Source organism: Corylus avellana, chromosome 1 (assembly GCF_965113065.1).
Source record: "Corylus avellana chromosome 1, dhCorAvel1.hap1.2, whole genome shotgun sequence".
Classification (NCBI taxonomy): domain Eukaryota; kingdom Viridiplantae; phylum Streptophyta; class Magnoliopsida; order Fagales; family Betulaceae; genus Corylus; species Corylus avellana.
In genome coordinates this window covers 3,194,564-3,221,893 of record NC_142490.1, presented here as the reverse complement: position 1 = coordinate 3,221,893, position 27,330 = coordinate 3,194,564, and the positions used below count along the sequence as shown (strand labels likewise).

The window sequence follows — 27,330 nt, the reverse complement described above, 5'->3', positions numbered from 1 at the left end:
TCATCATGCTACTGGCAGGAGATGTGAGTGCTTAAATGGCTTCAAGAGGAAGAATTTAACTGACTGGTCTTATGGGTGTGAACCAGAGTTCAATATCCATTGCAATCAAACCGATGGGTTCAGTTTTGTTCAGCTTGCTGAAGTTGAGTTCTATGGCTCTGATATAGAGTTCACGCGTAATCTAAATTTTACAGGCTGCGAAGAACGATGCTTGATGAGGTGTGATTGCAAAGGGTTCCAGTTCAGTTTTATCCCTGATGAAGGTGTCTATCATTGTTTCCCCAAGTTCATGCTTCTCAACGGACAACGTACGCCAAATTTTGGGGGAAACTTCTATTTACGACTACCTAGAGCTGGTCTTTTCCATACCAAGACGCCAGATAAAGAATCAGAGTTGGAATGTTCACGCGAAGTTCCTAAGCAAGTACAAACAACGTATGAAAATGAGATGGTGAAGCTTTTGCTTTGGTTTGCCACCGCAGTGGGAGGTGCAGAGGTTACCTGCGTTTTGCTAGTGTTGTTTTTCTTGTTCAGGACTAATAGACATTCAGACCCAGCTGAACAAGGATACCTGCTGACAACTCGATTTAAGCGGTTTACCTTTTCCGAGCTGAGAAAGGCAACGAAGGGATTTAGTGAAGTGATCGGTCGAGGTGCCAGGGGAACAGTATACAAAGGTGTACTGCCTGATCAGCGGGTATGTGCAATCAAGCGACTCAGCGAATTCAACCAAGGAGAAGCAGAGTTCCTAGCAGAAGTGAACACCATTGGGAGGCTTAACCACATGAACTTGATAGAAATCTGGGGATACTGCGTAGAGGGAAAGCACAGGCTTCTGGTGTACGAGTACATGGAGCATGGATCATTGGCGGAAAATCTTAGTTCTAATATTGCACTTGATTGGGAAAAGAAGTTTGAAATTGCAGTGGGCACGGCAAAAGGCCTTGCTTACTTGCATGAGGAGTGCCTGGAGTGGGTTTTGCATTGTGATGTAAAGCCTCAGAACATACTCTTACACTCTGATTATCAACCAAAAGTTGCAGATTTTGGTCTGTCTAAACTACTAAATAGAGGTGAGCTTGATCATTCAAGTTTCTCAAAAATGAGAGGGACTAGAGGTTACATGGCTCCAGAGTGGCTTTACAATCTTCCTATAACATCTAAAGTTGATGTCTACAGTTATGGGATCGTTGTGTTGGAAATGGTTACTGGAAAAAGTCCGACAGGTATGCATAGCTCCGACAGTGGAGGGGCGGGGGAGCACATGAGTGTGGTGAAATTGGTGAGGGAGAAGATGGTCACCAACATTGGAAGCAGTAATGCAAAGGAGTCATGGATTGAAGAGATTATTGATCCGAGCCAGAGGGTGACTGAGAAATATGACTCTGCTAAGATGGAACTTCTGGTCAAAGTGGCTTTGCAATGTGTGGCAGACGACAAAGATGACAGACCCACCATGAACCAGGTTGTGGAGATGCTTGTGCGCCATTAGTTAATTTAATTTTGTTGGAAAAATAATTTTCAAGTTTTGTGTACTTGAAATTATGATTATTTTCTTTCTGTAATACTTTTTTTTTTTTTTTTTTTTAATGAATACTTATATTGAAATACATATTAAAATATAAAAATACTAAAATATGAAAGAGAAATAAAAGAGAGCGCGGAAGCGGAGAAAGACGTATGGGCTACATCTTATATATTCACTGTATCAAACAATATTACATAACTCTCTGTTTATAAAGAGACAATGTGTAGTGACTAATAAACCCTAAAGTAGACCTAAACTATTAAAGAAGAAAATAAACCTTACAATAAAATATAATAACGGAGGATAAAAATATTCTAACAGAAATAACATGTTAAGGAAAATATTAATAAACCTAATTTAGAAAATATAAAATATTTTAACATATTGACGTAATGACGTTTATGCATATGAGTGTAAACGAGTCGAGCTAATTGGGCAAGCTTTACTTGTCCGAACTCGACTCGTTTAAATTTTATTCGAGCCGAGCTCAAGGACGAGCTGAAAAAGTGTGCTCGATCTCGGCTTGCATATTAAATGAATTGGTCCAAGCTGGCTCGACAATCAGCTCAAATATTAAATAATTTTTTTTACAATTTTTTTTTTTTCACTGTAACGGCTCAAGAAGCCAGCTTGTGCATGTGTCTATAGTTAGCCAACTATTGACTTGCACCTAACCTGCTACTGCTGCAAGGACGCGCCAAGCTCTTGTCCCTCAATTGCTATGTGCTTCCCTTTTATAGATAGGTAAGGGTGGGAGTGAGTTTGGTTTTAGCAATTTGAGACAAAAGTATGCTTTGTGTTTTTTGAAAAGGTTGGACAAACACAATGGAAAGTGGGACTTTGACCCGTGTTGGGCACTTTGACCATGTGGGAGGCTGGAGGATGGCCTTGGATTCATGGCATGGAGATGAACGTGTGGTAGGAGGTTGGATCCTTTTGGCATGGAGATACTCATCTACTGAAGGACACTCCTCCATGAAATCACATGAGCAACTATTAGAACACAAAAAAAAAAAAAAAAAAATCATTCACTTTAATATTAAAAGTCATATGAATAATTATACATCGTGAAACACTTCTTATTTCTCACTGTAAATACATTGAATGAAGCAATTATATATATATATATATATATATATATCGAGCCGAGTTTATACGAGTTTGCTTCGTTTAATATTCGAGCCAAAATTTGTATTCACAAACGGCTTATTTAACAATTGAGTCAAGCTTATACGAGCCAATCTCGAGTTCGTTCGTGAGCGGCTTCGCTTGCTTAAACCCTTATTATGCACTACCTGGCAAAAGGCCCCTAATAAGGTAACTATTGGCCCATGGACTGCACGATTTGCTAGGCCCATACTCAGTATTGCAGAATGGAACCCACGTGTGAGGTGCAATTGACCACTTTCTCCTAGTGAGTAGTGATGCAAGGGCCTCCACTTGCACGTGCAATGTCCTCCTCTATGTTCACATGGGGATGATGGTTGTGCAATAACTCACTTCTATTTTCGGCTTGAAAAATATTAATTCTTTTATTAATAGAGACTTACTAAAAAAACTGAATTAAAAGAATATCCAGTTAGTTATATTAGATGTATATTTTTGTCATTTCAAAAAGTTAAAAAACAAAAATACCCTTTACATATTACTAATTCGATATTTTCTAGTTCACATAAACTGGAGAGGATTATGTTCCAACTAAACTGATGTATAGCTCATTTATTGGTAGTCGTTACATTTCTCTTAAGTAATTTTTTTTTTTTTTTTCAATGAATAAGCTACACATCAATTTAACAAGTTTTTATTAATAAAAGAGTTAGTACCCATAGCATTTTTCTTTGACATTTGCATCAAATGGCGGTCACCTCTCTATTTTGTTAGAGTGACTTCTTTGTTTTTGGTTAACTATTTTTTTTTTTTTAATAATTTTTAGGGTTAAATACTCCATACCCTCTAAGGTTTCCCAACTTTATTTTTTCCCCCATGTGGTTTCATTTTTATCACAGGAGGTCCCTGTAGTTTTGATAAGTGACCAAGTTAGTCCATCTGTTAGTTGACCGTTATGATTGACACGTGGACCAATCAGACGTCGACACGTGGAACATATTTAATTTTTAAAAAAATTAAAAAAATGTATATTTTTTTTTAAATTAAAAAAAAAAAAAAGAAACGGAAAAAAATTGGGGGTGGCTCGACCACCCACTTTGGCCATGGGGGTGGCCGAAACCACCCCCAGTGGGTACTGGGGGTGGCTCGGCCACCCCCATGGAGCCCTAGGGGGTGGCCAAAACCACCCCCAATCACTGTTGGGGGTGGTTTCGGCCACCCCCTAGGGCTCCATGGGGGTGGTCGAGCCACCCCTAGTGGGTACTGGGGGTGGTTTCGACCACCCCCTTGGGCTCCAAGTGGGTGGCCGAGCCACCCCCTGGTGCCTAGGGGGTGGCTCGGCCACCCCCATCCGGCCAGATGGGGGTGGCCAGGCCACCCCCATGGCCAAAGAGCCACCCCCAAATGGCCAAGCCACCCTCAATTTTTTTCTGTTTCTTTTTTTTTTTTTTTTTTTAAAATACATTTTTTTAAATTTTTATTTAAAAAAATACATTTTTTTAATTTTAAAAAAAAATTAAATATGTGCCACGTGTCGACGTCTGATTGGTCTACGTGTCAGTCCTAACGGTCAACTAACGAATGGACTAACTTGGTCACTTATCAAAACCACAGGGACCTTCTGTGATAAAAATGAAACCACAGGGAGAAAAAAATAAAGTTGAAAAACCCTAGAGGGTATGGAGTATTTAACCCTAATTTTTATTCGTCATTTGGGTATTTCAAGTAAAGAAAATAACATGTGGGCATCATATATGTGCCATTTGCTGTCCATTTTAACACTAGGAGCAAATAGAGGACTTATAATTTACAATAAAGTTGTAGTTTGAGTGACTAAATGTTACTTTTTAAAGCTTATTTTTTCTATTCGGATATCACTTTGATTTTTTTTTTTTTTTGGCACCAAAATTTACATCAATGGTGTAAAAAAAAAAATGAAAGAGAAAAAAAAAAAAAAATTCCCACAACACCTATTAATTCCATATGTTGGGTATGTTGGGTGGTCTTAGGCCTATCTCAACCCCAAAAGCTAGCTCAAGAGGTGAGGCTTTCTCTCACACTTATAAAGTGACCACCAGCCCCTTCTACAACCGATGTGGGATAACCCAACAATCTCCCCCTCACACATCGGGCCCTGGGTCGGAGCAGCGACAACCCGTTTCTCCCGTAGACTGTTGGGCCGAGACTTGTTGGTAAACCTGGGCTCTGATACCAGTGCTGGGTGGTCTTGGGCCTATCTCAACCCCAAAAGCTAGCTCAAGAGGTGAGGCTTTCCCTCACACTTATAAAGTGACCACCAACCCCTTCCACAACCGATGTGGGATAACCCCAATACCATATCACTGGCGCATGCTATCCATTACTTATGTATTATCAGTTTGATCTACAGAGAACTTTGCCCCCCCAATTCCCCATCAAACAAGGCATGTACTTAAACTTATTTTATTGTAACTTGACTATAGTTTTTTTTTTCTTGGGACCAAGTATTAAATATATATGTAGATCAACATGAGACGTTTAGACTTTCTCATAATTAGTTAAGACAAAAGTTGGTCTTTACCGGCCAGCCGGCAACCACAACTAACGAAATCAAACCATTGATGAAACAACTGTTGGTGAAGATAAGTTGGAAGAAAATTTATTAAGAAAAACATGTGATTTTCATTGTTATTTAAAATTGTATGTGCATCTAACGTGCAAGTTGATATATGACATTTTTATAGATTGAGTTGAAAGAAGTTTTTTCAACCTAGTTTGGAGAAAAACTCAATCTCATTTCGATCGCATACAAATGAACACATGACATTTTATACACTGAGTTTGAGGAAGTTTCTCCAATCAATTTTAGAGAAAGACTCTGTGAGATGCATATGCGTTTTTAATATAATAAGTTCGTATATAGCAGAATTACAAAAGTTTAAAGAAAAAATAATATGTATATACCACTCCATTGTCAATATCCCCCAAGGCTAACAAAAAACACCAAAATGACCATAAAAAATTGTCAACAATACAAACTAAAGCTATTATTGTAGACATGCTAATTAAGTATGTATCTATTACTTACAAATGTGTTTAAAAGAAAGATATGAACCCCATAGAAGTAAACTCATATTAATTGATGCCTAACGTATTGATGGATGCCAAACACAAAACAATCCGTTTCATTATTTGACCAAGAAAATCATTCGGCAAAATCTCAGAGTCAGAGCACAAAATACTAGTATTGTATATTGGTGGGTGGTCAATTATGTCATTCAAACCTTAGAGACATTAAATTGAAAAAAAAAAAAAAAAAAAACCTTAGAGACATTACATCGATCATCAAGAATTGGCTTTGATTGCTAAGAGATATGCTGCATTTATCAAATTTTCTCTTCAAAAGTTGGTTCTCAATCAATATGTTTCGGAAGGTTTTATGTGTTTTATTTGATATAATTGTTTGGATGTAATATAAAGGTTAAAATTATTTTTGCGCTTTTATAAGAGTATTTTGTATTCAAGTTGTTTGTTAATATTTTTGTTTTAAAAATATATACATGCTGTGATCATTGAATGTGAAACTATATATACTCTTATCATTGAATGTGATCAACATGCAAGAAATTTTTAGGGAAAAATATAAAAAAGCCTCTAAAAAAAAAAAAAACATTAAAACAACAAGCAAAACGGTGTCGTTTTGTCCTCTTACATCCGGCTCAATAAAATGACTAAAGATTTATTGAGCTGCTACGGTGCTCAGCAAATTTGTTGAGCACTGTAGCTCATCAAATCCTTATTTATATTAATAATAAAAGTAATATTGGTCTCTTATCTTTATTGGGGATAGAAAAAGTAGATAAATAAACAATATTTTAAATTGACATGTGAAAGTGAATAGTTAAAATGTTGAGCTGGATGTAGGTAATTTGAAAAAGTTGATAGCTAAAATAGAAAAATATGTTTTTTAGCTAAATATTTGTTAAGTCGGATGTGAGTGCTCTAAGGGCCCTCCACTTGCACGTGCAATGTCCTCCTTTATTCTATTAGCTAGGTAGCTACCCATTTACCCGTTTGCTTTAGAAAAATGTTAGGGTTTAATAAGTTATTCATATTTGTTTCATATTTTTTTTTACAAATTCAATAAATCAAGATTACATTTGTGGAATCCCCTATTGATAAATCTACAAATACATTTCTCTTTGCTTTAGATAGGGGTTGTAGTACACCCATCTGTATGTTTACATGGGATGGCTGTGCAAACATCACTCTCAATTTTGGCCTTTGCATCAAATGGCAGTCACCCTTCTGTTTTGTTAGAGTGGCTGCTCTGTTATTGGTAGGGACGGAGCCTGGAAATTTTATGGAAGGGGGCCAGCCAAATTTTTTTTTTTTTTTTTTTTTTTTTCCGGTTCTTTAGAATTTTTTTATTAAAAAAAATTATTTTGGTTGTTTTTTATGAACTAAAGACTATCATAAGGGTCAAAAATAAATAAAAAAACTTAATGGGTATGGGCCAAAAAAATTAAGAATATGGTCAAAAGTTTTTATTAGATATGGCCAAAAAATTAAAAAATAGGGCTAATTTTTTCTTTGAATGAGGCCAAATGACTAAAATTAAAACTTTACTTTATTATTTTTTTATTTTATTTTTACTTATAATTTTTTTTTTCCTTCTTTTGGGGGGGACCATGGCCTCCGTAGTCCCCCCCTCCCTCCGTCTCTGGCCATAGTTGTGTTGCGTCTTGGTTACGGTAGTTAGACATGGGCTTTGAGAATTCAGTGGACGGTGGAATGCATTAAAAAAAAAAAAAAAAAAAAAAAAGAGAATTGTGCTAATTACCAAATTAACTATTTTTGGTAGTGAAAATAGTTAATTTAACTATTCTCTGCAACTCTTTTAATAGTATCGCTGTCACTGTCCGTTACTGAATTCTGTTGTTAATTTACAATTTCATGGATTTTGGCATTTGTATATCAGTTTTTGTCATTTGTTATTTGAGAAAATTGAACTTTATGGTAGATTCAGTAGCATTCTTTACCGGATATTTCTCATAAAAGGATAAATATCATTGAAATCATCATCATTGTCATTGTCATTATTGATTATTTTATTTATGTTCAATTGTATGTTATAAAAAGTTTGAATGTTCATTGAAATTGATCACGTAGACGACTTTGAATGTTATAAAAAGTTTTGCCTACTTTCAGCGAACCTTCAACATTCTTGTATGAATTTTATTGATGTATAAGTTAAGGACGGAGCCTGAAAATTTTATGGAAGGGGGCCAGCCAAAATTTTTTTTTCTTCGGTTTTTTAGAATTTTTTTATTAAAAAAAATTATTTTGGTTGTTTTTTATGAACTAAAGACTACCGTAAGGGCCAAAAAAAATAAAATAAAATAAAAAATAACTTAATGGGCATGGGCCAAAAAAATTAAGAATAAGGCCAAAAGTTTTGATTGGATATGGCAAAAAATTTTAAAAATAGGGCCAATTTTTTTTTTTTTGAAAGAGGCCGAATGACTAAAATTAAAACTTTACTTTATTTTTTAATTTTTTAATTTTTTTTACTTATATTTTTTTTTTTGTCCTTATTTTGGGGGGGGACCATGGCCTACCCCGGTCCCCCCTCCCTTTGTCTCTAATTATAACATTGCCGCTTTGATCATGTAGACGACTTTGAATGTTATAAAAAGTTTTGTCTGCTCTCAGCGAATCTTCTGTGTTGACGAGAAAGAACATTTTCGTATGAATTTTATTGAAGTATAACATTGCCGCTTTGATCACGTAGACGACTTTGAATGTTATAAAAAGTTTTGCCTGCTCTCAACGAACCTTCAACATTCTTGTATGAATTTTATTGAAGTAAAAGTTAGGGACGGAGCCTGGAAATTTTATGGAAGGGGGCCAGCCAATTTTTTTTTTTTTTTTTTGTCGGTTCTTTAGAATTTTTTTATTAAAAAAAATTATTTTGGTTGTTTTTTATGAACTAAAGACTATCATAAGGGTCAAAAATAAATAAAAAAACTTAATGGGTATGGGCCAAAAAAATTAAGAATATGGTCAAAAGTTTTTATTATATATGGCCAAAAAATTTAAAAATATGGCCAATTTTTTCTTTGAAGGAGGCCAAATGACTAAAATTAAAACTTTACTTTATTATTTTTTTATTTTATTTTTACTTATAATTTTTTTTCCCTTCTTTTGGGGGGGGGGGGGGGACCATGGCCTACCCTGGTCCCCCCTCCCTCCGTCTCTGGTTATTGGTTAATTTTTTTTAATCTCCATTACTAAAATAAGGTGTGTCATACAAAATAAGCTATAGGGTAAATTAGTAATGTAAAAATTGGCTCTAAAGCATGTGCTAGTAAGATGTGATGTGTTTTTTTGTTCGAATTAACAGCTAAATCTAACAATTGGGTTAATTCAGAATATTTTTATAGTTTACATGTCGGAGTTGCCTAATGAGTTGTAGTTTGGAGAACCAAGTGCAAATAAGGTTTATGTTCGGGGAGATAAAGTGTACTTAACTTTTTTGTTTCTTTTACATCTTTTATTATTAATTTTTAGGAGTAATTTGGGTATTTCAAGTAAAGAAAAGGGTCTGTGCGCATCGCATGTGTCATTTACGGTCCATTTTAACACTAGAAGCTAATCGAGGATGTAATTTACAATAAAGTCGTAGTTGAAGGGGATTACTAAATGTCACTTTTTAAAGCTTAAAAGTTTAGGTGATAAAAAGAAGTTAATTTGGCGGATAAAACATAATTTCTCCTACTAAATAAGAAATCTCATTTTATCTCTTCTTAGCGTGATAGAGATATCACCTTAATCTTTTTTTTTTTTTTTTTGGAAAATTTTACTTACCTCCATTGAATTCTCACCCTTTTGCAATATACCCCTTAAAGTTTAAAACCTCTCAATCTAGTGTATCAAACTTTTAATTTTTTTTTTTTTTTTTTCAATGTCCCATTCCGTTAGGATTTTCCGTTAAATCCTAACAAAATTCCAAAAATACCCCAATTTTTTTAGAAAAAATATTTATATATATTTTTGGATACATTAACTAAATTGAGAAAAATTGAACTTTATGGAGAACATTGCAAAAATAATGACAATTCAAGGGGTTAAGTGAAGTTTTTTATTTTTTATTTTTTTTGGCAACAAAATCTACATCAATGGTCTAAAAAAAAAAGAAAAAAAAGAAGAAAAAAAAAATCCCACAACACCTATTATCAATTTGATTTAAAACATAAGCCTTTGAAACAGCCCATCTACAGAGAACTTTGCCCCCCAATTCCCCTTCAAACAAGGCAAGCATATACTTCAACTTATTTTTATTGTAACTTGACTATACTTTTTAAAATTTTAATTTTTAGTCTTTTGGATGAATGAGCATTTATACTTGGACCAGACTTTTCTAGCGCTGATTTCTCTCAGTGTTGAGAGAAGAAAAAAGACCTTAAAATTCTAAGATCTATACTGTAATCGATCGTCTTTGATTTTTGTTTCCCCAGTCATCCCAAAAAGACTTGGACTGCGCATTTATGGGATAGGGAGCAGTGCTTTCTTTAACTATATATACAGTGGGAAGAAGAATTAGAAAGTAGAAAGATATCGTGCAACCTCTCATATATCTAATGGATATCTCAATTTTCTTCCTTCTTCTGTGTCTGCTGCAATCTCCTCCTCTATTTTCATCTAAAACATTTGACATTCTCAGAGGCTCATCTCTATCTGTTGAGAAACCAAGCGACAATTTGGTTTCTGCAAATGGAGATTTCTCAGCTGGGTTTTTCTCTGTTGGGGATAATGCTTTCAGCTTTGCCATATGGTTCACAAAATCCTCAGTTCCCACCATTGTTTGGATGGCAAACCGAGATGACCCTGTTGATGGAAGAGGCTCAAAGCTTTCACTTTTGAAAGATGGAAGCCTTATCCTAACAAATTCTGCTGGCAACACCATTTGGAGTACACCTGCAGCCTCGACCTCATTAGATGCCTCCAATTTGCAACTACAACTCCTAAACATAGGAAATCTTATTCTTCATAATTCTGATGATCAGAATGTTGTCATCTGGCAAAGCTTTGATTCACCTACAGACACTCTTCTTCCTCTACAAAAACTAACCAGGGTTTCAAGCCTCATCTCCAAAAAAAGCCAATTTGACTATTCTTCTGGCTACTATAAGCTCCAATTTGATGATGAAAACGTGCTCCGCCTGCTTTACCAAGGTCCAACAGTATCCAGTCTCTACTGGCCTACTCCATGGGTTAATGACCCTGAATCAATCGGAAGGATCAAGCACAACACTAGTAGAGATGCTGTACTAAACATCTCTGGCTATTTCCAGTCATCCGATAATTTTTCATTCCAAGCAGCTGATTTTGGTGTGGTGATGATTCCCAGACGATTGACCGTTGATCCTGATGGCAACCCTCGATTGTACAGCCTGCAAGAGACAGATTGGGTTGTGACATGGCAAGCGTTGTCTCTCCCATGCCAGATTCATGGAATCTGTGGACCCAATAGTCTGTGTAGTTATCATCATGCTACTGGCAGGAGATGTGAGTGCTTAAATGGCTTCAAGAGGAAGAATTTAACTGACTGGTCTTATGGGTGTGAGCCAGAGTTCAATATCCATTGCAATCAAACCGATGGGTTCAGTTTTGTTCAGCTTGCTGAAGTTGAGTTCTATGGCTCTGATATAGAGTTCACGCGTAATCTAAATTTTACAGGCTGCGAAGAACGATGCTTGATGAGGTGTGATTGCAAAGGGTTCCAGTTCAGTTTTATCCCTGATGAAGGTGTCTATCATTGTTTCCCCAAGTTCATGCTTCTCAACGGACAACGTACTCCAAATTTTGGGGGAAACTTCTATTTACGACTACCTAGAGCTGGTCTTTTCCATACCAAGACGCCAGATAAAGAATCAGAGTTGGAATGTTCACGCGAAGTTCCTAAGCAAGTACAAACAACGTATGAAAATGAGAAGGTGAAGCTTTTGCTTTGGTTTGCCACCGCAGTGGGAGGTGCAGAGGTTACCTGCGTTTTGCTAGTGTTGTTTTTCTTGTTCAGGACTAATAGACATTCAGACCCAGCTGAACAAGGATACCTGCTGACAACTCGATTTAAGCGGTTTACCTTTTCCGAGCTGAGAAAGGCAACGAAGGGATTTAGTGAAGTGATCGGTCGAGGTGCCAGGGGAACAGTATACAAAGGTGTACTGCCTGATCAGCGGGTATGTGCAATCAAGCGACTCAGCGAATTCAACCAAGGAGAAGCAGAGTTCCTAGCAGAAGTGAACACCATTGGGAGGCTTAACCACATGAACTTGATAGAAATCTGGGGATACTGCGTAGAGGGAAAGCACAGGCTTCTGGTGTACGAGTACATGGAGCATGGATCATTGGCGGAAAATCTTAGTTCTAATATTGCACTTGATTGGGAAAAGAAGTTTGAAATTGCAGTGGGCACGGCAAAAGGCCTTGCTTACTTGCATGAGGAGTGCCTGGAGTGGGTTTTGCATTGTGATGTAAAGCCTCAGAACATACTCTTACACTCTGATTATCAACCAAAAGTTGCAGATTTTGGTCTGTCTAAACTACTAAATAGAGGTGAGCTTGATCATTCAAGTTTCTCAAAAATGAGAGGGACTAGAGGTTACATGGCTCCAGAGTGGCTTTACAATCTTCCTATAACATCTAAAGTTGATGTCTACAGTTATGGGATCGTTGTGTTGGAAATGGTTACTGGAAAAAGTCCGACAGGTATGCACAGCTCCGACAGTGGAGGGGCGGGGGAGCACATGAGTGTGGTGAAGTTGGTGAGGGAGAAGATGGTCACCAACATTGGAAGCAGTAATGCACAGGAGTCATGGATTGAAGAGATTATTGATCCGAACCAGAGGGTGACTGAGAAATATGACTCTGCTAAGATGGAACTTCTGGTCAAAGTGGCTTTGCAATGTGTGGCAGACGACAAAGACCATAGACCCACCATGAACCAGGTTGTAGAGATGCTTCTACGCCATTAGATCATTTAATTTAATTTTGTTGGAAAAATAATTTACAAGTTTTGTGTACTTTAAATTATGATTATTTTCTTTTTCTGTAATACTTTCTTTTAATGAATACTTATATTGACGTTTATGCACATACCTGGCAAAAGCCCTCTAATAAGGTAACTAAAGGCCCATGGACCGCACGATTTGTTAGGCCCATAGTGAATATTGAACAACGGAACCCACGTACGAGATGCAATTGCCCACTTTCTCCTAGTGAGTAGTGATGCGCAATTGCGCATCCCCACCACTATGATCATGACACGCGTCGGAAGAAAAGCTTGGAACATTCACATTGGCATCAACAAATTAGCTTTTTAACTATTTTAACTAGCAATGTAATAAAAAATGCTTCACATCCAGCTCAATAAAATGACTAAGGATTTATTGAACTGTTAAAGTGCTCAGCAAATTTGTTTAGTATTGTAGCTCGACAAATCCTTATCATATATTCATCATATATAAAAACTGAGTTTTGACGTAAGGAATGTTTAGAATTGTGACACGTGTCCTCTTAACTCTATCTCCCACGTCTCTCTCTCTCTCCCTCTATCTCTACTTAAATATCTTAAACTAATTCTATGGTTTAAGACATTTAATTAATTGTGCTAACTTTCACTCTCCCATAATTTATGTTTCAACCAGTTTTTTGTTATCTCTCCCATAATGTCTTAACAAATCGTTTTTTTTTTTTTTTTTAATTAATTGTGCTAACTCTCACTCTCCCATAATCTCTTTCTCTCTCCCATAATTTATGTTTCAACCGTTTTCTCTCTCTCTCTCTCTCTCCCTCTCTCATAACCCAGCGAATGTTTTTCTTCTATTTTTTTGGCATAATTTTATGTCTTAATTGTTTTTTTTTTCTTTAATTAATTGTGCTAACTCTCACTCTCCCATAATTTCTCTCTCTCTCCCATAATTTATGTTTCAACAGTTTTTTTTTTTTTAATATAATTTTATGTTTGAACCTTTTATTTTCTCTCTCTAAACTAATTATATGGTTTAAGTGTCTTAACTATTTCTGTCAACTAAATATCTATTCCATGTATGATTACTGCATGCTTGGACATATACAGCAGTCTTGAAAGAATTTACATGTTTTTTGGAGGTGGTAATCAAGAAAGAAACCAAAAATACAGTTCTTTAATAAACATCCAATTACCTTAATTTTCCACCATGACAAAAATGCAAGTCCCTTTGAAATTGTTGAGGTGGCCATTTCACAGTTCCAACATATGATACCGCTGGCTCTTGTCATCTTATTTGGAAAGTAAATTACCTAGAATCAGTTAGGACAAACATATTTTCAATCTCCAACTATTATATGTTTAATTTAATGAATTACATGCTTAATTATGTCAAAGATGAAAGGAATACCATGCTCATCCCTTTAAAGCACTTACCAAATGCTACCTTTATTAATATAATTTTTTTTTTCTACTCATTTACTATCACAACTACTCATTCTCATCAAGTATTATCCATGAGGCTCTTGTCAATTACAAACACGAAGTACATTGTAAACAACTATTTTGAATTCCCTGTAAAAGACATATATTAGCCCCCCCTCTGTTTTTCCTATGCTTCATCGTCGGAGTCCTGCACTACTCTACCCCTCTTCACCCTTTTGGCACTGGGAAGAGAAACCACAACTTTCATATTTTTAAAATATGGAGCAGCAAAGGCATCATCTGGTGTTGGCTTGCTAATATATATATAGAAAGAATAGCTTCACCAAACAAAGGCTTTCACTAATACGTTGTCCATATTGTTAGTAATAATAGTCAATGGACCTCTAGCGTTATAATGGAGCATTCAGTTGCCAGATTTGACCAAATGAATACCAATGAATACCAATGCGACAAGTTAATTCTTACCATTCAGTTGCCAGATTTGACCCTCCCCACAATATTTTATCCGATTTCACTAATTGCTAGGTTGTCTACAAAGCCAATTATCAATTAAGGTGTATCCCCGTGGCACTTTATCATACGTAATATCGGCATTCGATTGACTATGTAGGAATTGATCAATCATTGATGTACATATTTCAAGAAGTAGAAAATGTATTCGGTTCTTAATCATGTTTCACTAATAGATAAATACACTCAAATATATGATGTGGCCAATTCTTACCTGTTTGCCTCTGGCATCTCTCCAAATTAAGTGGGATAAGTCACTAAAACTCTTGTCTATGTAGGGATGGAGGAAGTGAGACGTTTTATCCAAAACCTTTATCTTATAAACTTCATGTCAACTTCAGCTCTTGTAGTGACAACCCTAATGAGTGCTCCTTCATTTGTTTCTCGTTTGTTAATTGCCAGACAAAGAGCCTTCTCAAAATACTTCTCAGAAAGAGTCAGTCTTCAGATACCTCGGCAACAACAGAGAGAAAGAGTCAGTCTTCAGTACCAATCATTCGCTCAGCAACAACAGAGAGAAGCTGTTCCGCCATTTCCTGATGGTGAGTGAAAGAAGGTGAAGTAAGCCAGGCAAAAAAATTTTTTTTTTTAATATTTTAATAATTTTTTTTTTTTCTTTTTCCTGGCGTGCTAATGTGTGTATCACGACCCATGAAAGAATGCTCAAACTCTTGAAGAAGCAGTTGAAGGGTAGAATGGAGAAATGTTTTGACAAGATATGCAAGTAATTAAATAGCGACGTGAGTGATGTATAATGTATTGGATTCTTTTGTGGATGTCATAGATGAAAACACTACGGCATGACTTTTTTAAATAACGGCGTGACTTTTTTTAGGCCACATTCAAACGAATCCAAAGCCTCCAATTACTTATCCACAATTGACAACACTGAGCCTTACATTACACGCATCATTAATTAATTGACTACAAGTCAACACACCAGCTACTCACCGGCAATACCATTTCAAACGAAATAAAGATAAGCCGGTGACTGGTGAGGTGAGGCTAACAGAAAGACACAGAAAGAGCAAAGTTCAAATTGTAAGAAAATTTTAAATGAAATATCAGTCTAGCGAAATTAAGATTTACATGTATGATTATTTTTTTTTTTTTTTGGTAAAGTTGGTGAATTTTTATAAAAAGAAAATAAAATGAAAACACAAAATAACTAAAAATAATAATATTATATTGAAAGTTCTAATTTACATGTATGAATTTTTTTTTCTGTAAACTATGGCTTTTGAGTTATATATATATATATATATATAAAGGTATGTTTGTTAATGTGTTTTAGGGATTTTTTTTTTTTTTTTTTTTTTTTTTTTTTTTTTTTCGTTTTGTCAACAAAAAACTAAAATTTTAACAAACACAACATACCATTTTTGCTATATTTTAAAAAATCTTAAATATAATACTTTATATAGCCTTTAAGGATTCAATAATTTTAAGACAGTTTTTCTTCAAACTAAGTTAGAAGAATTTGTTAAATTATATTAAATAAATAAATAAAATTGTTTTGTTGTTGGGTAGTTCAAATAATTATGAAACATATTTTCTATCTAAAATATTATGTGTATTTGATCCAAAGATTTACATAATTTTTGGTGGAGAGGGTTTGCAATACAATTTTCATTATAATTTGGGATAAACAAATAAAATGAACGTAGTCAATCACAGCTAGCTGTACAAAGACTTTGTTTTAGGTGTTTACAAATATTTTCTCCTTATTTATCAAATAATGCAAGTGTAGGTGAGCTTTCTATTTTGCCTTTTTCTTTGATTCCTTTCGTAGAAATCACAAACTTGGAGTCTTGGAGTGGAGTCCACCATAATTGGCCACATTCAATCAACCAACTCGTCTCGAGTTGGGTCGTTTGCAGATCTTCGCCTAGAGCCATAGATTGTAGATAATTTGGTTGACTTTAGAGCCAAAGATAAGAAAAAGACAGTACCCATTTCAGATTATATATATATATATATATATATATATATATATATATATATATATATATATATAGTACAATCATACTATTTATTCATATATAAGCTCAAATTACGAGCTGGGTCGTTTGCAGATCTTCGCCTAGAGCCATAGATTGTAGACAATTTGGTTGACTTTAGAGCCAAAGGTAAGAAAAAGACTACCCATTTCAGATTTTTATCTTTCCTTGGTGACGCAGGACGGAAGGAAAACAATAAAAAATATATGAAAAATAATAGAAAATAAGATAAATTATGTTGATTAGAGTCTCACCGGTCAACAAAAGAGTTTTGGTAGAGTCTCACCACTAAAAAAAAGAGAGCAATCATGCCTTCAAGAAAACATCATTAATTATAATCTGATCTAATTTGAATACATTGTAAAATAACCTCACCCTAATTTGACTCACTTTGGGCTAAGCCCATTATCTAATTATAAAATAACTTCAACCCTATTTTGACTGATTATGGACCAAACTCATTATTAAATTGCAAAATACAAACTCTTAAAATATAAAACCTAAATAAAACTAAAAACTAATTTATTATTTTTCTCCTCCCGCATCATTCTCCCCTTCTTCCAAAAAAAAAAAAAACTCATCCTCGAGTTCAAAACATGCAAGCATAAGCCGAGAATGCTTCGGTTCAGTCCAAGTCCAATTTGCCACTAATTATGAGACATGCCTCCCCTTTTATTTTTTGAACTTGTTGCTAAATATGGGCTGAGCTGAGGACTAATAGGAATGACGCCCAATAGATTTCATATATATATATATATATATATATATATATATTTTTTTTTTTTTTGGTTTTTCAAGACCTGAAACATGCCCCAACTTTTTTTTATTACCTACTTTCCTATTTGACCCGCGGAACCGGCTATTTGACCCGCGGACAGACCTTTACCCAAATCAATTTCTTTGATTTTCTTCTTCTTTCTTTTTGAACCAAAGAGAGCAGACGAAACTTCTTCTTCTTCCTTTATTTTTTATTTTTTATTTTTTTCTTTCTCTTCCTAAACCAAACATAGCAAGCGAAATGTCTTCTTCTTCTTCTCAAATTGTTGAGCCAAGAACTAAATGGCGGCGCTGGCGATTTCGATGGCGGCGCCGGTAAGATGGGATGGTACCGGACAGAATTGCGAGAATGGCCTGGAGCAGTGACCTGACGGCCGAAGAGGGTGATGCGGTCGTTGGTGGCACTTTGGGACGACTGGACCCGGTGCTTTCTCGATCTGCGATTGGAGTGGGCGAATCTGTGGCGTTGGCGGCGTGGACGACGTGAGGACGCTGAAAGTGGCACGGTTGAGATGATAGTGGGGGCGTGCCTGTTTGGCGGCAGTGGTTGAAGAATCCGGTGATGGGGATTTGCCGAAGTAACACTGCTGACAGCTTGTGAAACCAATATCACTGCTTGAGGTGAGTAGTTTGCTGGGTTTGCCAAAAGAATGGGTTTTGTGGGGACTGAAATTTTTGGAATCTGTAGTGATATGGGCTGTGAGTGTAGCAAAATTGTTGTGTTATTGGTGGGTTGCAGTGATGGCTCGGTTGTGGGTATCAACGGTGGTTGGAGTTTGGGCACTGATGGTGTTTGGGTTTTGGGCTCTTTTGAGTATTGATCGGTAATGGCGGCCGGTTGAGCGTGGGTAATTGGGGTTTCTTGCGTTGCTGGGGTCCGTGGTCGAGTCTCTTGGGGTTGGTAAGTTGGGCTAAGGGATAGAAAATGGGTTTTCCTTTTTCTCTGCAGAGTTTCTTTGTTGATAAGAGGGAGAATCGTGAGGGAATCGGGCTGTCAGGATAGCTTCGCAGATTCGTTTGAAGTTGAAGAACGGAGCGCAGCACGGGGGTGAAGTTTGTTTCGTGCTTTGGGGATTGTCAAGGGAAAAAACTCAAAAATGTTCAGAGAAAGACAAGGGCAATATGATCAAAGTGTGGCAATATGATCAAAGTGTGTGAGATATTGAAGTTGAAAATTCATAGTTTGCTGGTCAATATTGGCAACCGGTCAAAAGGTAAACAATATCTGAGCACAACCTCGTTGACAAACTAGGCCTAAATATCTCACCTACTTCCTAGACTTTAGTACTCTTGAATCTTTCGAGTTCTGTTAATTACCCCTATTCAAGTTCAGTTTGATCGTTAATCTTAGCCCAATCCCACGGACACGCAGCAATCTTGTTGGTCAACCTATACTCTTCATCGGAAAAAACCACCATGAATCCAGCTAAAGAATTAATATTGAATACATCGTTGCTTCTCTCCCTACTTGTTTTCCGATTTTGCATTTCCCTTGACACCATTTCCCCGAACCAGCCCGTTAAAGACGGTGACATCCTGGTTTCGAAAGGAAAAACCTTCGCACTTGGGTTTTTCAGCCCGGGAAACTCTGGCCGCCGCTACGTCGGAATATGGTATAACGAAGTTCCTCAACAAACCGTTGTGTGGGTGGCAAACAGAGACATCCCTCTCAATGACACCTCCGGAGTCCTCTCCTTCAACGGCCACGGAAACCTCGCCCTTAACAGTCAAAACCGAAGCACCCCAATCTGGTCTACAAACGCTTCAATCTCAACCACAAACAATTCTATGGCTCAGCTCTTAGATTCTGGGAATCTTGTTTTGGTTCTACGACACAGCCAAAGGGTTACATGGCAGAGCTTCGACTATCCCACCAATACTCAGCTTCCGTTGATGAAACTTGGGCTGGACCGGCGGACCGGGTTCAGCCGATACCTAACATCTTGGAAGTCCGAAGATGACCCGGGAACTGGAAGCTTCTCATTGGGGATTGACCCAATTGGGTACCCACAATGTGTCCTAAACAAGGGCGGAACTCCATCGTGGCGGGGTGGACCTTGGACCGGCCAAAGATTTAGCGGTATACCTGAAATGAATCATAATCCTGTTATCAACATCAGTTACGTGAATAATCAAGATGAGGTCACGAGTGTGTATAGTGTAACTGACCCTAGAGTTTTGAGTAGACTGGTGTTGAATGAATCAGGAATCGTTGATCGGTCCACGTGGCTCAAGGCTAGATGGTATGTGTTTTGGTATGCTCCGAAAGAGTCGTGTGATATGTACGAACAGTGCGGTCCAAATAGTTACTGCGACCCGTACAATCCAGACAAGTTCCAGTGCACATGCTTACCTGGGTTTGAACCCAATTCGACCCGTGATTGGTACTTGAGAGATGGGTCGGGCGGGTGTGTGAGGAGGCGGGGAGTATCTGCATGCCGCAGTGGAGAAGGGTTTGTGAAGTTGGAACGTGTGAAGTTACCGGATACTTCAATAGCACATGCGGACATGACTATGAGTTTGGAGGAGTGTAGGCAGGTGTGCTTGAGGAATTGTTCTTGTACGGCTTACACCAGTGCAGACGAGACAAGGGGAGGGATTGGGTGCTTGGCATGGCACGGGGATTTGGTGGACACTAGAGTCTACTCCAATGCAGGACAAGAATTATATATACGTGTGGATGCAGTTGTGCTAGGTAATTTTCCATTTTTAAAATACAGGAGTGCTTGAAGTTTCCCCTAACTTTTTCTTTATCACTATTTTTTGAATTGGAAAATGTTATCTGAATGTCTATTATATATTTTATCTTACTTGAATTCTAACCCACCAGCAACAAGTGGATTTTTGCAAGATTTTCTAAACTTGTATTGATGTATTCCGTATTTTTTTATGTCCTTATTTGTCACACATGCCTCATCTGATCTTGATATAATGAAGACAGTTTCATGCATTCCACTTAGGATGAGGATCATGTTATTAGATTTCCTCAATTTTATTGAAATTCGGATAACTTAAGAAAGCGAGACTGTAGAGTTCACCTGCTCTTAACAATTTAAGATGCAGGATTCACTTGTTCAGGACAGTTTGGCCTGCAATCTCATCTATTAGGCTGTTTGAATTTATGTAAAATTCGAAAAGCCTAATAATAGGAGATCCCAATCATTCTCTTAAACCCATATTCCTTTCTTCCTCTCACTTTTTTCTTGCAATTTTCATCAATATTTACTTGTTATGTTCAATTACCCTCTTCGATTTGTGATGTCAATACAAATAATGTTTATGTTAAATTACCATTTATGCTAAAAGTTTATGGGAATTAAAAAAAAAAAATATATGTAAGGTTAAGTATTTAATTAATAGTGGACACTCTCCTCATGTGTGAGTTTAAACTCTCTTGTATTCAAAACAATTGCTTTGATAGCATATTAAATCACAATTTATCTTTAAAAATTGGGTTAAATTCACTTTACTCCCTTGGAGTTTCAGGAATTTTTCAACTCGAATCCCAATGTTTAAAAATTGGCAATGTATCCCCTAATATTTCAAAAATTTTCAATTCAGACATTCTGTTATTAATTTTCGCCAAATTGGACAGAAATCTATGAAATTACGTAATTAACCTCAATGCTTTTTTTTTTTTTTTTTTTTTTTTTTTTTTTTAAAAAAAATTTGTCTAATTAGATGGAAATTAGTAACGGATGGTCTGAATTGAAAATTTTTGAAACATTAGTGAGGTACATTGCCAATTTTTAAACATTGGGGTTCGAATTGAAAAACTTTTTAAACTTCAGGGGTAGTGAATTTAACCCAAAAAAGCTTAAACTGATAAAAAACAATGTAAATTTAATAATAATTTAACAGTTTCTTTCTTTTCTTTTCTTCATTTTAGCTCAATATTCAAAGAAAAAAGGCCATATTAGGAGCAAGAAGATATTGGCAGTTATTATAGTTTCTGTTGCTGTAATGTTGCTTCTTTTGGTCTCCATTGGATATTGGCTGGTAATGAAGAACAAAAGAGGTAAGTAAACTATTTTCACTATTTTATTTGAACCAGTTTTTATTTCTTTTTTCTATTCATCTATATCTTTATTTCTAGGGCTGGTAATTAATGAATGTTGTCAAGGTGACTTTATGTTGTAAACCAATAATCAGATATTAAAAAATAATTAGTTTTGTAACTGAGGAGGCAAGAAAGAAAGTCAGAATTTTTACTGCCATAATCAATCAATTACCAGAAGAACTATAAACCCAACTCATTTCATCCTACCAATGATAAAAATGAAAAATTATAAGGTAGAATTTTGCAGCTTTTTTTGTTCCTCTGTTTCATTATTTTCTTTTAATGTATTTCTTTTTGTGTTGGAATTCATAATTGAAAAAACATTGCCTCCTGAAATATTTGTAACTATGTTTGATGACAGGAAGAGGAAGCAGGGAAAGCAAAAATCTGTTTAGACCTACCTCAAGTTCAACATACCTTCAAGAACCTCCAAGAAGTATAAGGGAGCTCGATGAAAGTTCAAGAAGTTCAGATTTACCATTCTTTGATCTAAGTATCATAGTTGCAGCCACAGATAATTTCTCTGATGCTAACAAGCTTGGAGAAGGAGGTTTTGGCTCAGTTTATAAGGTACTACCCTCCTTGAAAGTGTTTCGAAATTTGCATAATTTCAATTCATGTGTTTTAATGCACCAGATTTTTATCCTTGATGTTTCTGTGCATCATATGACTAAATGAAATTTGCACTTTAATTTCAGGGTCTCTTAGATAATCAGAAGGAAATTGCAGTGAAAAGACTTTCAAAGAATTCCGGACAAGGAGTTGAAGAATTCAAAAATGAAGTTACAATAATTGCTAAACTCCAACATAGGAACCTTGTGAGGATTCTAGGTTATTGTGTTCATCGAGAAGAGAAGATGTTAATCTATGAGTACTTGCCAAACAAAAGCTTGGACTTTTTCATTTTTCGTATGTATACTTTTCACAAAAACTTCTTGCAAAATGGTCTCCCATTACAAACATAAGCATATATTCTAAGTTCTTATCTCTTCATTCAGATGAAACAAAAAGGTCATTGATAGATTGGGGAAGACGCTTTGAAATTATTTGTGGAGTTGCTCGAGGGCTCTTATATCTTCATCAAGACTCAAGATTAAGAATTATTCATAGAGACTTAAAGGCTAGCAATGTTCTACTTGACAATGCATTAAATCCAAAAATTGCAGATTTTGGTATGGCTAGAATCGTTGGAGGGGACCAAATTGAAGCAAATACAAATCGCGTCGTTGGAACCTAGTAAGTGTGTTACAAAATAAAGATATATTATAGACTTCATGTTATTAGGTGACTTCCATTCTTATATGTCTTAAAAGTACAAATTCAAAGGGTTTAAAAAGACTTTGTAATTCTCTTTTCTATTGTGTTTGTAGAAAGTTTATGCGCTACATTAATGCCCAAACATAGAGCTATCTTTGATAATTTCATTTTGTTACTGCAGTGGTTATATGTCACCGGAGTATGCAATGCAAGGGCTATTTTCAGTGAAGTCTGATGTATATAGCTTTGGGGTTTTGTTGCTGGAGATCATTACTGGCAAAAAGAATAGTGCTTATTATAATGATGGTCCCTCCTTAAATTTGATTGGGCATGTAAGAACACATGCAAATAATGGCTTATCAAATTAGTGTAATATTATTTTAACCTAAAATGATGATTACTTTGTTTGTAGGTGTGGGACCTATGGAGAGAAGATAAAGCCATGGAAATAGTTGATTCATTACTGGGTGAGCAATATGCTAATGAAATTTCGAGATGTATTCAAATTGGGCTTTTGTGCGTGCAAGAACATGCAACAGATAGGCCGACCATGTCAACAGTTGTTTGGATGTTGGGTAATGACACAACTCTTGCTTATCCAAAACAACCTGCATTTATCTCGAAGAACACTTACAATAGTAGAGATAGATTAATTAGTGAAGGAGCTAGTTCTGTAAATGAAGTAACAATTACTATGATTAATGCTCGCTAACCATATATAGGCTGTTAGGTTCAGTGCACCAATATGTTATTACAGCATATGATTAACTTCTTGGATGTAGCATAACTATAACTTTGCACACTGTTAAGTTGAAAAAGGTAGGCTTCTTGCATTTATGAGCTTGATATTGTCAAATTAAAAGTTGTGGGGAGTTTCTTATTTTCTTGGTTCAATAAAAAAGAGAGCATACAATATTAACAAATGCGTCACAGAGGCAATGATTTACTGGGCATTTGAGGAGACCCAAAATAGACAGAACACATCAATTACAGGACTAATCAAAAGGAAGGGTGAAAAAAGAGAGTGCAATGAGCTAGAAACCAAAGGAACAGATATGTTGTCATCTACTACCTCTGTGGTTGGAACAGATATGTCGTCATTTTTGTTGAAAATAATCTGTTTTATGCATGTTTAGTTGATGATTATATCAGATTTATGTGGATTCTTCCTTTGAAGAAAAAATCTGAATTTAATTTTTTGCATTTTGCATTTTTATTTTATTTTTTAATGAATTTAATTTTTTAAATAACTTTAAATGTATTTTAGAAAGAAAAATACAAATGTGTCTAATTTGAGGATTTTTCTTAGGTATTGTAATTAAAAAAAAAAACTATAGCATATGTGCCCAAGTAGAGACCCGCCTGGGTCACTGCGACCCACAGCTGGGTTTGGCTAGACCCAGCCATGGGTATGCTTACCCATGGTGGGTCTCTGGCCGAGATTCACCTGGGTCTCCTTGTGACCCAACTCATGGGTCACCAATGTGGATATGGAGTTTTTGGCGACTGTATTCAGTCGAGGGTGGAGGTGGTTTAGGAGTTGTTGGTTGGTTAGGGAGTAGAATGAAGAAGAAAGGGATGATGAGTAGGTTTGGTTGAAAAATCATGTGTTTTCAATCATATTCCATACAATCGTTTTAGCTTATGTGTCAAATATATATTGGATGCTACAAAAGTGGTGTTTTACACCAAGACTAGATAGTAGGAGCTCTCTTAGAAAATAGGATTCTCCAAGCATTGCCTCGAGAAATACCATGGATGACAAGCCTCGAGCAATTCACAAGAGGAACCAGAGAAGCAAATAAATTTGCCTCTTTTGAAGTGCCATTCTATAATTAAAATGACCTACTGAACCAATAAGTGATAAAATAAGGAAGGTGTGAAAATATTTAATAGTACTGTAATTACACGTTTTGCGTAATAGCCTCAACAGAAGCACAAAGAGTTAAACAAGTGTGTGCAAATTTGTTTTTTTTAAGGATGGCTCTATCTCTTTTTATGAGCCGCATCATTCATCTACTAACTCCCAACCTATATAAAGATCCATTTTATTTTTGTTTTTGTTTTTGTTTATTTTTAATTATTTAATTTAATTTTATGTAATTTTCCTTTCTCCTTCCCCAATATTGAATAAAAATAAAAAAATAAAAAAAGCGAGCAATTTAATTTTTTTTAAAAACAATCTTTTTTGTAAGGTTCATGGGCTAGTGAACCCACATAACCGACATACAAGCCCAATGGTTGGTTGGGTTCCTGGAAAACAATATGAGAGCTTTATCATATATAGATTCCAACGCATATTCAATATGATTCCACTGGTGATGGACAGACTGGACAGTAAAACTTAGAAGTTTTGTGTTTGGAAAAATTATCATCAAATTTGAGTGTCGACAGCTACTAATCTATGGAAAAACATCTGGACTGCGGTTTTTCTTGTTGATTCTAAAGGAAATTCCAAAACTTTTATTGTGAATTAAAGAAATATTTTTCATTTTGTAACAGAAGTTTAATGTGGCTTGTTAAATGATGTGTGTGAAGTTTTTGTTTAAGTAGGAATTGATAATTGTTTCAACTCTGCTCTTCCTGTAAGTCCTCTGTGTGTGTCAGATTATAGTCTCCCATCTTTTCTAGCGATAGTTTTAAGTTCTTTTTTCTTTTTCTTGGATAAATAGCTGCAGTTTAGGTTATTAAATTGTAGTAACTTCTCGGGTTAGACTGCTTGTTGGTGTTCTAAAAGCTGTTGGAACTGGAGATTTAACAATTTCAGATGATGAATATACCTCTTTGGCTCTCTTAATAATATTGTATATTTTTATTCAGATAGCGAATTGTTTTATCTCAATGTTGGGCATGTGAAATATGATCTGCCATGAGAGGAGTATAGAGGAATGTGGTTTCAATCTCATAAAGATATGTATTTCACAAGACTTTGCAAATTTCTCCCAGTCTGCAATGGTACCAGTGTCCATGTAATAGTTGAGATAAGCCCAAGATAGCTTACAGATTTATAATGACCCACTTCCACTGAGCCTTTGACAGATTGATATTGCAATATAAGTGCAACTTTTATACTGCAATGTAATTGCCTAGAATTTTGTAATGGATGTGCACCATTTTTTTGTATATGAAGCTTGGATCTCCAAAATTGATGACATAATCGGCCTAATTGAGCTCATCTTCTGAATTTCTTAATTTGCGATCCTCTCTTGACATGGAGAAATAAAGCTCTAGGGTGATAATTATTTTATGTAATTGTTTCCTCGTTAGTGTTGTTTCCACGTTAAGTAGTACTAGCTTAGAGCCCACGCTACACGCCGGTTTTTTTTTTTTTTTTTTTTTTTTTTAATTTATATATATATATATATATATATATATATATATATATATATATATAAGTCAAAAAGTCTTTAAAATATTATCAACAACAAATTTTATTTTCTTCTCTTAATTAAGAGAAAAATAAAGAGAGAGAGAGAGAGAGAGAGAATTTGTGAACCTTTTGTTTTCTTTATTAAGACAATTAAATATATTACAAATAAAACCTATATGTTTTAATTGTCTTACATTGAGATATAAACATAAAGCATGAGAAGATGAAAAGAGTGAATTTGAAAAGCTTTTGTTTTTTTGTTTTTTGTTTTTTTTTTTTTTTTTTTTTTTTTTTCATTTAGACAATTCAATGCATTACAAATAAAACCCTTATATTTTAATTGTCTTACTAAAAGGCTAACATCTAAAACATCACGTGTTGCAATTGAGATATAAACATAAAGCCTATACGTTTTAATTGTCTCACATTGAGATATAAACATAAAGCAAGAGAAGATGAAAATAGAGAATTTGAAAAGCTTTTATTTTTTTCATTTAGACAATTCAATGCATTACAAATAAAACTCATATGTTTTAATTATTTCACTAAAAGGCTAACATCTAAAACGCCACGTGTCGTAATTCTAGGTACTTTCTAATAGAACTGATTGAGGACACGTGACCCTGCTTTCATGGCTGCTAAGGAGATATACATCCTTTGGAATCTTGGTGGCAATTCAAACATTGGTCTTTCAACCCTCAATAGTACACAGCTACCAACATTTGTTTTCCTAATAGTTGCAGCACAGTCCCACAATCGATGGAATTGTTCATCTAACTTCCCAAATATTTTTGACTTTGCCTTTCTTCTAGCCCTATAAAGCTTTCTATCATTCACATCAACATTCCACTTATCTTTCACCTTTTCTTGGAGGGCTTTTATTGGCAAATTAGGTTGGGTTCTAAACTCACCCATTAATTTATCAGTTATCCAAGTAGAAGTTATGATATTATTCTTGTACCGCCTCGAGCATGAATGCTTCAGCTTCAAAGACTTTACTTGGAATGTCTCTTCGCCCTTCACCTGACACCCATGTACTCTATACTCACAACTACTATCTTTGCACACTATACACACCCTATCCTTATCATTTTTCTTGAAAACTATATCCTTCAATTCCCCCTTAATACATTATATTGTCTAATAGCTTCTCTGAATGTATACACATCTGAAAATCTATGTCCATTCTCCACTTTTGGATTAATCAAGTCAATTGTTTCGAATGTGTAACACCTAGTCACACATTTAGGTAGGGATGACACA

At 35.6% G+C, this 27,330-nt stretch overlaps 3 protein-coding genes across 4 annotated transcripts; all 3 read left to right on the top strand.

The window, feature by feature from the left end:
* Positions 1-199: 199 nt before the first annotated feature.
* Positions 200-1,492, top strand: LOC132168523 (putative receptor protein kinase ZmPK1). The gene has a single exon (XM_088519354.1). It carries the CDS (start codon positions 215-217, stop codon positions 1,490-1,492), a length of 1,278 nt encoding a protein of 425 aa, XP_088375480.1. The 5' UTR covers positions 200-214.
* Positions 1,493-10,248: 8,756 nt separating this feature from the next.
* Positions 10,249-12,687, top strand: LOC132168518 (putative receptor protein kinase ZmPK1). Its single transcript, XM_088519192.1, has one exon. The coding sequence runs from the start codon at positions 10,258-10,260 to the stop codon at positions 12,652-12,654; it is 2,397 nt and encodes a 798-aa protein (XP_088375318.1). The 5' UTR covers positions 10,249-10,257; the 3' UTR covers positions 12,655-12,687.
* A 4,771-nt stretch (positions 12,688-17,458) lies between these two features.
* On the top strand, positions 17,459-23,537 carry LOC132170773 (G-type lectin S-receptor-like serine/threonine-protein kinase RKS1). 2 transcript variants are annotated; one of them, XM_059581875.2, is made up of 7 exons: positions 17,459-20,075; positions 21,270-21,398; positions 21,802-22,010; positions 22,139-22,349; positions 22,439-22,676; positions 22,879-23,029; positions 23,110-23,537. In XM_059581875.2, the coding sequence occupies exons 1-7, from the start codon at positions 18,797-18,799 to the stop codon at positions 23,407-23,409; spliced, it is 2,517 nt and encodes an 838-aa protein (XP_059437858.2). In that variant the 5' UTR covers positions 17,459-18,796; the 3' UTR covers positions 23,410-23,537. The 2 variants fall into 2 exon arrangements, with proteins under 2 accessions (XP_059437858.2, XP_059437859.2); XM_059581876.2 differs by lacking the exon at positions 21,270-21,398.
* The last annotated feature ends 3,793 nt before the right edge of the window (positions 23,538-27,330 follow it).

Bases quoted from the DNA above. Each gene is read 5' to 3' on its own strand.
- LOC132168523 (XM_088519354.1), top strand. From the start codon at position 215: ATGAGGTGTGATTGCAAAGGGTTCCAGTTCAGTTTTATCCCTGATGAA.
- LOC132168518 (XM_088519192.1), top strand. From the start codon at position 10,258: ATGGATATCTCAATTTTCTTCCTTCTTCTGTGTCTGCTGCAATCTCCT.
- LOC132170773 (XM_059581875.2), top strand. From the start codon at position 18,797: ATGAATCCAGCTAAAGAATTAATATTGAATACATCGTTGCTTCTCTCC. The intron at 21,399-21,801 runs GTAAGTAAACTA...GTTTGATGACAG, and splicing joins GGTAATGAAGAACAAAAGAG to GAAGAGGAAGCAGGGAAAGC. The intron at 22,350-22,438 runs GTATGTATACTT...CTCTTCATTCAG, and splicing joins CTTGGACTTTTTCATTTTTC to ATGAAACAAAAAGGTCATTG.